Source organism: Panthera uncia, assembly GCF_023721935.1.
Source record: "Panthera uncia isolate 11264 chromosome C1 unlocalized genomic scaffold, Puncia_PCG_1.0 HiC_scaffold_4, whole genome shotgun sequence".
NCBI classification, from domain to species: Eukaryota; Metazoa; Chordata; class Mammalia; order Carnivora; family Felidae; genus Panthera; species Panthera uncia.
This window is the reverse complement of record NW_026057585.1, coordinates 103,229,816-103,244,813: the sequence shown is the minus strand read 5'-3', so window position 1 is coordinate 103,244,813 and position 14,998 is coordinate 103,229,816. Positions and strand designations below refer to the sequence as shown.

Genomic DNA, 14,998 nt, shown 5'->3' with positions numbered 1-14,998 from the left:
TTCCGAGTTATTGCAGGCTATTTGGGGGAGAATTTCTGCAGATCTAACACAGGTGAAGAGAGGGTTAGTGAGTTGGAATATAGGCCAAAAGAATTTACCCAGGAGGCAGGACAAAGTCAGAGACGGAACCTTCCCAGAGACACTCGGAGGATAGAGCGAGGAGGACTGAAGACACGCGTAATCAGAGTCTTAGAGCGGGGGAAGAGAGGTCATGAGGGAGACACAGCGTTCAGGAAGATCGTGCACGACTTCCCACAACGAATACACGGTATTGATGCGGAGATCCGGGAATCACTACCCAAAGCAGAATAAACAAAACAAGTGTTCGCAGCCAGATGCCTCATGGTAAAAGTGAGAAGATACCAGAGACAAAGGAAACACAGCTCGGAGGGAAAGAACGTTCACCCGACAAAGAACCACAGTTAGACGGGCCCAGATTTCTGCACAGCGACTACAGAAGCCCGGAGACCACGAGACTAAATCTTTAAGCCATCGAGGGAGAACGGGGTCCAGATTTGTCTCATCAAACTACCACTGAAGGATGGGCAAAGGTGGGGGGAGGGAGAGAGAGACTGAGAGAGAGAGAGAGAGAGAGAGAGAGAGTCACAAGCAGGCTCCAAGCTCAACATGGAGCCCATCGCAGGGCTCGATCCTATAACCCTGGGATCGTGACCTGAGCCAAAACCGGAGTCAGATGTTTAACCGACTGAGCCACCCAGGCGTCCCTACCGCGGAAAAATTGTTACCGTGGCGCTCCCCACACTTGCCCGGTCACAAGAAGGGCCTCAAGTGTGCATCACAGCACAGAGGTTGAGGCCTATTGTGGACCGAACGTGGCTTCACCCCAGTTCACAGGCCGAGGTCCTGGCTCCCGGTGGGCCTGCCCGAGGAGGTGATAAAGGTTGAATGAAGTCATCAGGGTGGGGCCCAGCTCCTGAGAAGAGGCGGGTGAGGCTGCCACCCCCTGGTCCACAACCCACACCTTGAATAGGAGGCTCCGGAAGCACATGCTTTGGAGAGAAGAAAGATGATTTCGAAAGGACATCCCGAGCCGGGAGACGGGAGGACGAAGAAAGCTCGCGGGGTGTGCGATGAGCCCAATGAACCCGGCTGTATTCACTAACGCTGCCTCCGTGAGAGACCAGAGTGAGAGAGAACCGAGTCTTGCCCGCGACCACACGGAGCCGGCACGGGAGAGACTCGAACGGCTCTAAATCCTTGCGTGTCGGGAAGCAGAACGGAGGTGTCCGTCAGCTGACCGCCTCACTAGCTAACCAGGCACACGCACGTCTGAGGTAGAAGGGGTCTGCTTCCTGCTTGGAACGTCAGCAGCCACGACAGTACCCTGCCCGTCCTAACGACAAGACAAGTCTAGATCGTCCGCAGACGTCACAGCTTCTCGAGAGCCCCGTCTAGGGCCTGGGGTCAGAGAGCAACTCGGGAAACAGTTTCAGAGCGCGAGGAGCCCCTCCAAGGAGGGACGACAGCGTCCGCCCTCTGACGGGACCCAGGAGTGAGACTGGTCACCACGCAAGTGGGTAAGAGGGACGGAGGGAGGCGCGATCTTCGCGCGTTCTTAGAGGCCACCCGCGCGTTGGCTCGCTGGTTTGGAACAGCCGGGAGGGAACGCTGCCTCACTCGCGTGTTCTAGCCGGGGGTCTTCGGCAGGTGCTGACGAGAGACACCGGGGGCAGCCATCAGAAGGCCAGAGAGAGCCCCCTCAGGGGCCCAGGCCAGACGTCAGCCACTTCCGCTGAGGCACACGCACCAGGTTCCCCTGCTTGCCCGCGCCTTCCTCTCGTTGGGAGCAAGGGCCTGAGCCGCTGGGGAAAAGGCAGTAAAGCTCTCACCTCCAGGGGTCAGGCAAAAGCCCACCGGTCTGGAGGAGGGTCAGAACCAAAAATCCTCTGCCCGTGGGACAGGGACAGGAGCCCCCTGTGGCCCCAGGATCTTAGCATGACATCAAGCTGACGTCTGCTGCCTCTAGAGCAAGGGCGGGAAACTCAGGGGTGGAGCAAAATTTGGTGGACGAGGGGACCAGCACAGGGATGCTCCGGTCCAGGGCTCGGGGCGGCTGAAGACCAGACGTGGCCGGTGCATCAGGGATCGCGTGCCCCCCGGCGCGAGCCGAGCACTGACCACCTACCCTTTGTGGAGGGACTGAGGCGCGGAGAGAGGCCCCTCTGTGTCACAGGCATCCGGGGGCCGCTGCCAGTGAGGCTGAGGCAGGGCCGAGGGGAAAACAGGAGGTAACGGCAGCCGGTTGCTGGAGGAATTCGAATCCGTGGCGCCCCGAGGGTGACTCCTGACTAGATGAGTCGAGCCCACACACCAACAGACTGGCAGGACACATGTCCCTGTTTCCAGCCACAAACATGATGTGCCTCAGTCTCTACTCTTCCCCACGTGGTATTCAGGATTCGGCGAAGGTGCGTGAGACACACACAGGCAAAAGCCAGAAAGGCGGTCGAGCGGTCCGCTGCTGCCAAATAATCGGCTGAACTCGATTCACAGAGGGGCGCCTGCGGGGCTCGGCTGGTTGAGCCCCCGACTCTTGATTTCGGCTCAGGTCACGATCTCACGGTTCGTGGAGTCGAGCCCCGCGTCGGGCTCTGTGCTGACAGCTCGGAGCCTGGAGCTGCTTCGGATTCTGTGTCTCCCTCTGCCCCTCCCCTGCTCATGCTCTGACTCTCTTTCAATAGTAAATAAACACTTAAAAAAAAAACTTAAAAAAAAAAGAAAGAACTAGATTCAGAGAGTGCCCAAATGCTGGCACCATCAGAGCTGAACTTTAACGCAACTATGGGTGATACGTTAAAGGATTGAACGAAAAAGGAGGACGGCATGCTTGAACAGATACATTTCAGCAGAGATAGAAACTATAAAAAAGGAGTCATGTGGAAATATCAGAAATAAAAAGCATATTATTACAGGTTGAGGATTTTCCTGACTGGCTGCCCAGCACGCTGGATCCAGCCGAGGAAAGAGGCAGCAAACGTGGAGACTAATTCGGGTCAGACTCTTTAAACCGCTGCACAGAGACTAAAAGGGTGAGAAACACTGAACAGGCCATCCAAGTATTGCAGGACAGCATCAAACCGTCAAGAGAAGGAGAGAGAGAGAGAGAGAGAGAGAGAGAGAAAGGGGTCAGAAGAAATATTTGAAAAGATAATGGCTGAGAGTTTCCCAAAATGAGTCGAAGAAATTCCAAAGAACTCCCAGATTCCAAAGAACACACGCACCACGAATCCTAAAATACTGAAACGCGCACGCGCTTCCCCCGGCCACACCGCAGCCGAGGTCAGAGAGAAAAATCTCAAGGGCAACAGAAAAAGGAGAAACATTACAGATGGAAACAACAGAGACGGGAGTCATGGCGGCCTTTCCCGCAGCAGCCGTCTGAGCCAGAAGGCAACGGAGTGACTGAGGGAAAAACCCAACGGTCAACCGAGGATTCTCTACTCAGAGATAAAAATCTTTCAACACGCAGAGGAAAGAAAGGCTTTTTCAGAGAAGCAGAAGCTGAGGAAGTCCATTTCCAGCACACCTGCCTAGGATAAATCCTGACGGAGGGTCTCCAGGAAGGAGGAAAATGGGTCCAGCCGGAAAGAAAAAAGAACGGAGAACTCCGGAATGGCTTTTCTTTTTACAACAAAAACAAGTAAGCGAGCCTGGCAAGGCTCCCCCAGACCCGGGATCCATGGGATTCTGGAAAGATAACTGTATACCTTATATTTGTGTAGGCTCAAACCGTATTACCACGCCTCATAACCACCTAATAATTGATACGGGGAACGCAGAATGACGGATTCTTTGGCTTTCCTCGACATGAACAGGACCCCAGCGATCTGGCCTCTTGTTGAAGGAGCGGAACCTGAGGCCAGGCGGAGTGAGCCAGCTGCGTCTCAGTTTACAAACCGTCCGAAGGACCTTTTCATGCAGGAGACCGCAGGTGTAGCTCCTTGAGCTGCATTGAAAAACTCTTTGGAGGAAAGATCAGAGAGGTTGGGAACAGAACTTGCAGATTTAGAAATGTCATTTTCAAAAAAATGTTTATTTAATTTTGAGAGAGACAGAGCACGAGCGGGGGAGGGGCCGAGAGAGAGGGAGACACAGAATCAGAAACAGGCTCCAGGCTCCGAGCTGTCAGCACAGAGCCCGACGCGGGGCTCGAACCCACGAACCGCGAGATCAGGACCTGAGCCAAAGTCGGACGCTCAACCGACTGAGCCACCCAGGCGCCCCTAGAAATGTCATTTTGAAGGGACTCGCACCAAAGTGATTCACTGTTGGGGAACCATCAGTACTGGGTACTCAAGCCCCATCCCGCAATCCATGAAAATCTATCTTAGGACCCAAAAGGGTGACATCTGAGAGGCAGACGGGCTGGTAATGAAATAATGTGACCGAAAAAAAGGAAGCCTCTGGAACGAGGTAGCTATTAATGACAAGGAAACCAGATAATGGCAAAGAGAGGAGACGCGACCCAACTTTTCTTCATAGCTCAGCTGTGTATGACCCTCAGTCTTTACCACAAAGCACGGACACGTCTGTATTGCGAGGGCAGGGTCTGGGTTGTGTAGGGAGCTGAATCTGCCTTCCCTTCGGCACGTCGATAACCATACTGGTAGTGGGTAAATGACAAATCGGCTATTTTGCCATTAAATCTGCTCACGAACACCATGACAGACGTAGGCATTTTTCTAAGTGTTACTGATGCATTAAATCATGGGCCCTCAAGTAAGCCTCTTGTGTGTGTACTATGTTATGTTCCATTTCACAGACGGAGAAACTGAGGCACAGAGGCACGGAAGAAACCTGCCAAGGTCACGCAATAGGATCTGGGGGCGGGGCTGGCACGCCTCCATGCCTGGGCATTAAAATGCCCATAAAATGCCACGCCTGGGCATTAACCACAAGCTTATAATGCCTCCTCACGACCCAACACTGACAGTAAAAGAGTTTCAAAGTCAAGGTTTAGATACGGAAAGCCACCTCAGTCCAAGGGTTACCAATATTTTCCTGTCAGGGGCCGGGCAATAAATATTTTAGGCTTTGTGGGCCACACACAGACTCTGACCAATTCAACTTAGCTCTTGTAGCAGGAAAACATCCACAGACAATACATAAATGAGTGGGCACAGCTGTGTTCCAATAAAACTTTATTTACAAAACCCGGGCCAGCTGGCTGGCTTCCGTGCTGGAAAGTGAATGTGGCTGCTTCGTAGGAGCAGGATTCCAGGAGGGGCAGGACCGCGGACATGGGGCTTCATCTCCTACTGTAATTTCTATAAAAACGCGTGTGATTTCCCAAAAAGCACTTGTCCGTAACTTTTAAAACAACTGTCCAAACAAAAAATCAACGAGAACCCCTAAATGGACAGTGATGATCGAAAACCTGCACGCTAGCGGAGGGAAAATAGAGGAGGAAAAAATAACAGAGCCACCCAAAAGAAGGCGGACGGCAACCATAACGAAGGCCAGTAAGACTCAATTCTCCGGGTAAGAGACAAAGACCCCAATCCAATCCAGATTCATACGGTTGCAAGAGACACATCGAAGGCGAAAGACACAAAAGGTCTGACAGAGAAAGAATGGAAGAAAATGGGCCGAGTGGTTATATGCACGTCGCACAGAACAGAACGTTAGGCAAAAGACATTCAGATAGAAGGTGTCACTGTGCAATGATAGGCTGTGTGAAGACGCACATAATAACGTAGCCTTAAAATAGACAAATTAATACTTGGCATAAATACGAGGAAAACTGGCGGTTCTCTAGTGCAAGATTTCACACAAGAAAATTAAAAAAAACCCCAAATATATAGAAGATTCGATTGGTGTGGATATATCTGTATCTCCAATTTCATCTAACAGTTAGTGATTGGGTGTCTTCCACGAACACGCGTGGATTATTTGCAAAACTGACCACGTGGCAGTCCCAAAGCAGGCCTCAGCAAACACCCAAGAATCAGCACCGTATAAACCCTGGTTTCTGACCACAATGCAGTTAAGTGAGAAGCCAATGAGAAAAGGTAACTGGCCAAATCTCCGTGCGTCTGGAAATTAAAAAGCAAAAAAAAAATTCGAAATAACTCAGGAATCCAAGAAAAAAAATCATCGTGGAAATGAGAAAGCACTGGGAAATACGCAGTAACACTGCATGTAAATTCTTCCGCGGACTCAGAGGGCCTGAGGCCGAGATCAGCTGGGGGGTGGGGGCCGGGGGGACAGTCCGGTTCTCTGGAAGCCTCTGAACCAGGTGTTTCCAGCCCAGCGAGCCCCGAACTAGGCTCCTCGAGGTCTGGGCTCCCCAGGGCTCTCTGTGCATCCAGAGGCTCCTGCCCCTGGAGCTGGCAGCGCCCCCACCCTGGCGGGGGTCCCAGAGGGGCCAGAGACCAGAGCAGCTGGCAGGGGCCCTCCGGGTGCCTGGACAGGCTGGGAGCAGCGCTGGGCTGGGACGCCCATCACATCCACAGGCTGCGCCCACTTCTGGTCCCCGGAAATAGCCTCGTCTAGCAATGGATGGCTGGTTCCCTGCGGTGCACGGGGCCAGGGCCAGGCCAGTGTCATTCTAGTGACAAAGGCCGTGATGCCCTACTGTGAGCCCCTCTCCGGAGTCCCGCGCCCGCTGCCCTGGGGGTGGGGGTGGGGGGTCAGCACCCACATCCGGGCTGGGGTGGCGCCTGTGAGCAGCAGGGTGCAGCCCAGGTGCAGACACGTGAGCCCCACCCCCACCAGGCCCCCCACCCAAGCCGGGGACAGCCCCTCCCTATCCACGCGGAGGGGGAACCAGGAGAGGAGTGTCCTTGCGCAGCAGCCCCGGCTGCACCCCCGGGAGCCCGGTCTGACCCCTCCCACCGTCTTGCACCCAGGGGAGCCTGTCTGGGGGTCACGGCTTCTGCAGGGCGGGGGAGGAGGAGGATGGCAGCCGCCTCCGTGAGACACAGGTGAGCGCAGGGGAAGAGCGCAGCTCCCGCTACCTGCCGGCTGGGACCGCAGTGCGGGAAGGGAGGGGGCTGCGCGGAGCCCGCGGAACCGGCCGGGCGGCCGGCCCTGGGCAGAGCCTTCTGGAAGGGGCCAGCGGCGCCCTGCAGGTTAGTGCCAGGTGCGGACCCTGGGCCCCCGCCTGCCCCGTCGACAAGACTGGCGCATCGGGGTGGGTGGGCAGGGGGCGCCTTCACTCACCTCCGCCGCGGGCGGCGTAGAGGAGGCCCAGGGCCACCAGGGCGACACTCAGCAGCAGCAGCAGCAGCAGCAGCCCCCCCTCCAGGAGGCCCGGGCGCTTCTGTCCCGACCAGCCGGCAATCTCCACCATCCCTACGGGGCTCTCGGGCTTCCCCATCGCCAAGTCTCTAGACGGGGGAAAGTGCACAGCTGAGAAAGTCCAAGGCCAAGGGCAAGGGCTGTGTGTCCGGCCAGGGTGGGGAGCCGCGCGTAGAGCCCCTGGGGCCCTGCCTGAGGCTGGGAGGCTGGTGCCGGTCCCTTCAGGACACCGGGCTCCTGTCCCCACCGCCCGGTCCACAGCCGGCTCTCGGCCTGTGTCTCGCTAGCCGGTCTCCCCAGGCCAGAGTCTCTGAGGGCCCGAGGCGCCGGTGGGGGGCGGGGACGGTGCGGCCCGCGGGCCATGGTGGCAACCTCTCCCCAAGGTCGGCTTCTCCAAGCCTGCTCTCCAGCAGGGGTCGTCCAGGGACCACTCTGCTCACAGCTGGGGGTGGGCACTAGGGACCCGGCAGGCCCAGCTCCCCATGCTTGCCAAGGGGCTAGGGCAGCGGAGCCGGCCTGGGGCCCTAGTGCCCGGGGCTGGGGAGGGGGTCCTGGAGCTACGGACCCCGAAAACCCTCTGGGAGGTGGCGTGGGCCACTGGGCTTCCTGCCCACCTTTCCCGCCCGGAGCCCAGGAGTGGACCCTGGGGAGACCAGAAGGACGGCTGCCCACGCAGGCAGTGACCATGAAGACCAGCCCCAGCAGCCACCTGGCCGGCGTGCATCCCTGTGTCCCCCTTCCCCACCCTCCCCTGCCCCCGCCACTCCAGGGGTGGGCAGCGGTGGAGGACCGTCAGGGCTGTGGCAGACAGGAGAGGGCGTGCTGCTTGGGGACAGGCGGGGACAGCAGACCCCGAGGGCTGTGAGGTCTGCGCTCCCTTTGGCAAGTGGGTGTGCACACGCCCCTCTTTGCTGGCGCGCACAGCCCTGCCCCTGGGACGGCTGTGCAGCTGGGAACAGCTGGCCGCTGGCCTGTGCGTCAGACTCCCGGTCCTCAAACACCGTGACACAGCCGAGCCCCACACCAGCGCCCACGCTGCACCGGGCAGGGCCGCGAGTTCGGGAAAAGCCTGAGGAAGACAATGCCAGTCGGGCCCGTGGGCGGGCAAGCGCGGCTGCTGAGACACGCTGGGGCTGGCGCAGGTGTCCCTACCTGCCAATGCCCAGGGGTCTGCCTGAGTTCTGTCTCCTGCTCTGGGCGGGGGCGGGGGGGGGGGGGGGTAGTCCTAGGCGGGTCTTACTCTCCCCGGGCCTCACCCGCTCCATGACCCAAACGGAGAGAAGCCAGGTCTGCACTGATCTCAGCACCCTCCGCAGCCCCCGTCACCTCTCTGCGCACCCGATATGGTCCTCCGCCCTCAGCGCCCGGCAGACCCCTCCTCGGAGGCTTTGCCCTTCCCCCAGACCCTCCCCCCGCCCCCTCACTCCCCAAAAGCCCCTGCTCAAGGCCATCTTCCCAGTGGAGCCTTCCCTGGGTCCGTCTTCACCAGCCTGACCCCCGGACCTGATTTCTGTTTTGCCACCAGATGTGCGTTTCAGGCTCGATGCCCCTGACTTCTGTTTCCATGGTCCCCCTCCCCATGGGAAATGTCGGCACCATGGGGGCGCGGGGCTCCGTCTGCCTGGGTCCCCAGCACCCACTCTGGTACCCATGACCCCAGAGGCATCAACCAACGTCCGCTGAACGATGAACGAAGGAACGGGTTCGGCTGGACGGGTCCGAGCCTTGGCTGGGTCTGTGGCTCCCGCCTCTCCAATGGCTTTTGTCTTAGATCGGAACTAGTGAATGCGTTCTCTCTTTCTGTGTCGCTCGCTTCCAGGAACTCGGTTTGGCAGAAAAGTGCGCACACACTTTCATATTGAGGGCTAAGGGCAAAGCCAAGTGCTGGGGAATCAGAGCAGGCCTCTCCGGGCTATGGTGGCCAGCCAAGGAAATGGAGCTCGTCGGAGGGGAACGGTGTGGGCGTGCTCACAGAATGCTCTGCCCGGCCCCTGGGAGACGGGCTGGGTGCTGCTAGGGTGCTCCCTCCGTGCTGCCCAGGAAAGCCAGCCCTGGCAGGCAGGCCCCCTCCCTCGGCTCACCTTCAGGTCACTTGGGGGCGGCCTCGTCCCACGGGCAGGTCTCAGAAGGCTGGGTCGGGCTGGCCTAGAGCTCCCGTGAGCTGGGGCCAGGTGGGAGGGCTCCCAGGGCCGGAGAGCAGTGGCTTCAGGTGGGGTTCCACTGAGGCTTCCGGGCCTCCTTTGTGACGCAGGCGAGGGTTCCCTGGAGGCGGGACCATCTCCCACTCACCGGCAGGGGGTTCCATCTGGGTCTGGTGTGGGGGAGGGGCCGAGAGCAGCTCCTGGCCGAGCGAGGGTCCCTTTGCAGGCCTCTGGCCCTGCGTCCTGCCTCCTCCTCCCTCCTCCACCCCACCGTCCTGAGGGGGTTGCGGGGGCTGCCGGGAAGGAAGGCCAGGCCCTCCCCCCGCCCTGCCTGAGAGGCGGGGACCAGAGACCCTCACTGGCAGTGGGGTTTGCCAAGGCCCCGCCGTGGGGCTCTGCCCCTTAGTCTCCAGTGAGATTGGTGGGTTCTGGGGGCCTCGCCAGGTATAAAGGGAGGTGGTGTTCCCTACCCGAGACACCCACGTTCTGCCAGCTTGGGCTCAGCGGCCTCCCTCTGCCCCTGGGGACTCCTGAGGGGCAGTCGGTCCTGGCTAGGGGAACAGGAGAGGCTTCTGGACTTGACAGGGGCACACCAGTGCTTCCGAGCGTGAACCAGTCACCCGGCTGATGGAGGCCGGGGGCTCCGGGCGGAACAGGTCCAGCCACAACCCAGGCTTCCGTTCCTCGGGCCCCACTCGGGTGCCAGCACGGTTCTGCTTCTGTTTCAGAACCCCACGGAACAAGCGGTCCCCCAGGCCCCTGGGACTCTGGAAGGGTGTCTGGGCAGGGCCGCCCATGCTGGGCCCTGCTGGGAGATGTCACACCCTTTTGGGGGAGCTCTCTGCTTGCCCCCCCCCCGCCCCCACCCCGGAGGAGGGCAGTGCTGGGGGAGGGGGGCTCATAGCCGACCCCACCCTCACTGCCCAGGCGAGGCTCTCCTCACCCCCCTGTCTGGTCTGTCTCCCAGCACCCACCCCATCTGAAGGCCAGAAACCCAGGCAGAGCGAGAAGCCGGCAGCCTGGGGCACCTGGGCTGCTGGCCTGGAAGGGCACGAGGTCAAGGTCAGGGGAGTGAGCCGCCGGGGGACTGCCCATCCGGGGGGGCCTTGAAGCGGGCTGGGGGCCAGCTCGAAGCTCCTTCCCAGAGCATGACGGCCCTGGGGACCCCACAGGTGACACGCTCCAGCCAGAGTACCACATCTTACCCCGCCACCAAGGCTGCCGGGATGCAGACGCTGGCTGCTGGCCAGAGCCCAGCCCCGCCATTCCCACCCAAGCTGCCGGTTCATGGGTTCTGTCTGCAGCCGTCCGGAAGCTGTGAGCCAGGGGCCAGCGGGGCGTGGTGCTGAGGCCGACACCATCTGGTGGGGCCGGCAAGGCGGTGCTCGGGTACCTGGCAGCCAAGGGAAGCCACGGCTCCACAGGGCAGGGAGCTACAGACCCCCAGCCTGGCCAGGTCCCTGGGTGCAGAGTCCCAGCCCCCATCCCATCGTGCCCAGGACAGTCTGGAGGGTGGATTTAAGCTTTTTTCCTAGGTGAGCTCGGGGGTCAGTGGGGGCTCCCTGCTCACCCCTGCCTGTATCTTGGGCAAAAGATGTGAGATGGGGGGTTGGAGACCCAGGCTCCCATGGGGGGAGGGGTGGGCACCACCTCCCTCATCGGCCCTGGGACGAGGGCAGGTCTAAGACCCGCCCTTGACTGTCGCCACCCCTGCTCTCGGGCAGGATCGTCTGGGCAGCTCCTGTCCTCTGCACGAAGCCCGGCCCCACCTGGCAGGTGTCTCTGGGCCTCTGCAGGGCAGCGATCGGATCTCCCCGCGGGTCTGCCCACCCGTGCTGTGGACAGCCGTGAGGCACCCTGCTCAGAGAAGACAATCGGGCTGGAGGAAGTTGAGGACATTCCTGGAGCGCTCACAAAGCTGCGGTGAGAGCCCGGCCTGTGGGAGCACCCCCACACCCTCCCTGACAGCTGCTTCCTGACATCAGGCCTTGGGTCCCCTGCACAGGAGGGAAGGGGCTGGGGTCTGACTGCCCCTGGTCTCTGTCACTGAGCCACCAAGCCAGTCCCCTCACCTAGAAGAGCCGTCACAGAGTCTGAGAGAACGGATGGTCCGTGCCAGGCGCAGAGGTGTGGTCGGCAAATAGCACACGGGGCACGGGGCACGCGCAGGGGAGCTCGGTCACCCAGCGGGGGGTTGTGGGTGACGGACGGCAGCTTGTTCGGAGAGGCTGCTCATCCGTCTTGAGCTCTGTGGTTGCTGCTTCCACGGTCCCTAGGGTTCTGCCCGTTACATAACTGCCACCTTCTTAGCTAATTAGCGATTCTTTATATTGAACCCTCGCCACTGCAATCACGGGTGTGGTTTCCGTCTCGAGTGGACCCTGACTGATACATAAATTGGTACCAAGAGTGGTCCCTGCCCCCAGACCCACAAAGACGGATCTGGGGCCTGGCTCGGTTGTGTCCTTGGGCCTGTCTGCACGGCCAGGCTCGTCGGGAAGGGAGACTTGTGGGTGTGCAGGGGCTTCACGACTGATGGTGATGGAGCGGTCACCGTGGTGGTTGTGACGCACCCACTGAATCAGGGGGCGTGGGAGCCCAGGTGCTGTGGCACGTGGCCGTTCCTGCAGTGATGGTGGCCGCAGGGACTGTGGCAGGGGGTGGGCTCTCCTGAGTGTCCTGGAGCACACACAGGAAGAAAATGACCAGCTCAGGTCATAGCCCGGGAGTCAGGAGGTTCCATGGCGGCCCTGAGAGGACCCGGTTACGAGCACGGGCCAGTGCTGCTAAATGTCAAACGCGACAGGTAATCCCGTGAGCCGTGTAATTACAAAGTTGGTCGCATTTACAGACACGTCAACTTTCTTGTGAGAAGTCAGGGCGCTGACTGCAAAGGGATGCGACCCTGGAAGTAGGAAGGGGGCTCAGATGAAGCTGAGAACTTGGAACCCCAAGTCCCCGAGCCCCTTTCCAGGGGTGCAGCCCGTCCTCGTGTGGGAGGAGACGAACCTTGTTTTCATCATCTACCCTGAGAGCCTCGTGGGGGTCAGGTGCCCAGAAAGAAGGATGCTCATTCTCTTCAACCTCCATGACCCCCTCCCTCACCCAGGGACTCTAGACCCATAAAAGGGGTGTAATCTCAGCATCCTGGGGGAGGGGGCAGGTACAACGTCTAATCCTGGAGGAAATAGCATATGCACCCCAATAATTGCAAGATTGTGCTAATTCACACAGGGGACCCTGGGAATTCTGTGTGGGCACGGAGTCTGAGGGTGTTAGGCCACGGCGGAGGGAACACAGCTCTGGGCTGGCTCGGCGCTAAGGCCGTGGGCACGCCCCCCACAGACGCTGGAGACGGTGTGCCCGGTGGTTTTGCCGGTCCCCGTGGCCGAGTGCAACCCTCACTCGTGGTCTCTAGTGAAGGAAGATGAGATGCCAGAACTTCCCGAGTACAACGGAAGGAATCCAAAGGCGTAGGATCTGTCCACTGTGACCATACACTCTGCCCCCTGCAGCCCCCAAGAAGGGCCACAGGACTTGTCTCCCCGTAGCCCGATTACTACGATAGACCGTAGCGTCCCCCACCCTGAACCGTCCTCGTATTGCCGTGTACGTTGCTCGAGGTGTAGTGTGAACGCGCCGCTGGACTTGGGCTCGTTGATATTTAGGATTTTTGCAAGACAGGTGTGTGCAGGGGCCACGCTAATCTGTCTCGTTCCAATTTCGGTTCGTGTGCTGCCGAGCCAAGCATGATATTTAGGATTCTGGAACTGGTAATTCAATTGGTTTGCAGCGTTCTTTGGGTTGAGATTATGCTTTCTTCAACGATGAACTTGAAAGCTTTTCTTCCTTTTTCTTGGCATGAACGAGTTTAAAGACCTTTGGAGTTGACAGCAGCAGGACGGCCCAGCGGAGGGACCCTGGGCTTTCTCCACTAAGTTAGCTGTTGGTTCATCCGCTTTATTTTTGAGAAACCGTGTTTTAGGTTTATTCATTCTTCTATCCTTCTGTTCCTAATTTATTAACTTCTGCTTTTGTCCTTAATTCCTAGCTCCTGATTTCCCTTGCTTTACTGTCTTTTTCTGACTTCTTGAATGGAACACGTACTTCGTTTTCTTTTCATTGCTTGGTAATCTCCTTGGGGCCTGCCCATTCCCTGGGCACTGCTCTGACTACCTCCGGCAGCTGCTTCTCCGCACACGTTTTGTTAGGATTAGTTTTTCAACATTCTTTGATTTCAGGTATGATCTCCTCTCGGATCCAAGAGCTGTGTCGCCCGCAGGGAACTTTACAAAATTAACTTCCAGCTGTGTCGTCTTGCAATGACGTAATACTATCCATACGCTATCGCGAACGTCTTCTCGCTAACCTGAAACATGCTGATCCTGTAGACTCTCGCTTCCCAGCTGAGTCTGATCTACGTGGGTGAGCTGAGTCTGATCTACGTGGGTGAGGCCCACAGTATCCTGCTGCTCAGGAGCCCCAGGCGGGGGGCGACAGGGCGACCCGTGCCCCGGGCCCGGAGAGCACGGGGTCAGTGGAGCCGGCAGCCCAAGGAGGCCTCCCTCCGGACCCTTGCCTTCAGCCTCTTCAGGCCACTGTGCTCGGGGTCTACCAGGAGGCCATTCTCCGCGGCTGTCCAGGCCTCTGCATAGCGCTGCTCCTCCAGCAAGGTCTGGCCCCGATGCAGGAACACTTGGGCAGTGGGGTCCCGGCCTGGCCGCTCCCACAGGCTGCTCTGGGCCAGCGCGGGCGCCAGCTCGAGGGCCCGGGTGAAGGCGCCCGTGGCCCTGGCCTCATCTCCCAGGCTCAGCAGCAGGCGTCCCCGGGAGCACAAATCCTCCACCTGCGTCGGGAGGCCACCGTCCCTCCCATCCTCCCGGAGCACACAGTCCAGGTCCCCAAGTGCCCGCTCGAACTCCTGCAGCTCAGCCAGACAGGTGGCCCTCAGGCGCAGGTGACGGGCATCGCTGCTACCTGCGAGGACGGCCAGCGAGCAGTAGCCCAGCGCTCGCCCCGGCTGCCCTGAGTTCAGGAGGGCGTGGGCTTCCCGGGCTGCAGCCTGCACAGAGGGGACAGAGGGACACAGGGCGGGTCGGTCCAGGAAGCTGCGGGCCCCTCACCACCCCTACACACCTGGCCTCTGCTCCTGACCTGCCAGAGCAGCTGGCAGCTTCAGGAGGGGAAGTACAGGGGAGGGGACACGGGCTGCAAGCCCTCCACCTTGTAACCCCGCCCAGAGGGGTCCCCCATGGACTCCCTTCTCCTCACTGGTCCTCCCCTTCCTCACAGCCCCACCGCTTCTGCCATCCGGTGAACTCCTCCCTCATTCCTCCCCGCCTCAGCCCCTCTCTGCAGTCACCTCCCCACGGATCCCACACTGCCCACCTTCCCGCGGCTGCGCTGGCCCCGAGGACCCTCGCGAGCACCGCCTCTGCCCAGCTCCGTCCCCGAGCCCCCTCCTCTGCCCGAGGTCAGGAAGGCGGCCGCTGAGCATTGGTGGGTTTCTCCCTCTGGTCCACGAGCCGCTCCTGCAGAGCCAGACTCAACGCCGAGAAACTACTGCACTTGCTCCCGCATGGGCCACCGTGACC

At 59.6% G+C, this 14,998-nt stretch overlaps 2 protein-coding genes and 1 long non-coding RNA gene across 4 annotated transcripts in view; 1 reads left to right on the top strand and 2 right to left on the bottom strand.

Annotated features, from left to right (window-relative positions):
• MMEL1 (membrane metalloendopeptidase like 1) overlaps positions 1 to 9,589 on the bottom strand; it is a 31,246-nt gene extending 21,657 nt beyond the window's left edge. For both annotated transcript variants that reach the window (XM_049618229.1, XM_049618231.1), the window contains exons 1-2: positions 9,345 to 9,589; positions 7,186 to 7,352 (exon numbers count right to left, since the gene is read on the bottom strand). In XM_049618229.1, coding sequence (XP_049474186.1) covers positions 7,186 to 7,342 — 157 coding nt within the window. In that variant the 5' untranslated portion in view covers positions 7,343 to 7,352; positions 9,345 to 9,589. The remainder of the gene's footprint in view (positions 1 to 7,185; positions 7,353 to 9,344) is intronic.
• Positions 9,574 to 11,016, top strand: LOC125913198 (uncharacterized). Its single transcript, XR_007454944.1, has 3 exons — positions 9,574 to 9,825; positions 10,372 to 10,466; positions 10,577 to 11,016. It is a non-coding gene; the product is annotated as an uncharacterized LOC125913198 (long non-coding RNA).
• A 2,814-nt stretch (positions 11,017 to 13,830) lies between these two features.
• TTC34 (tetratricopeptide repeat domain 34) overlaps positions 13,831 to 14,998 on the bottom strand; it is a 16,886-nt gene continuing 15,718 nt past the window's right edge. Inside the window, exon 8 of the mRNA XM_049618232.1 lies at positions 13,831 to 14,466. Coding sequence (XP_049474189.1) covers positions 13,939 to 14,466 — 528 coding nt within the window. The 3' untranslated portion in view covers positions 13,831 to 13,938. The remainder of the gene's footprint in view (positions 14,467 to 14,998) is intronic.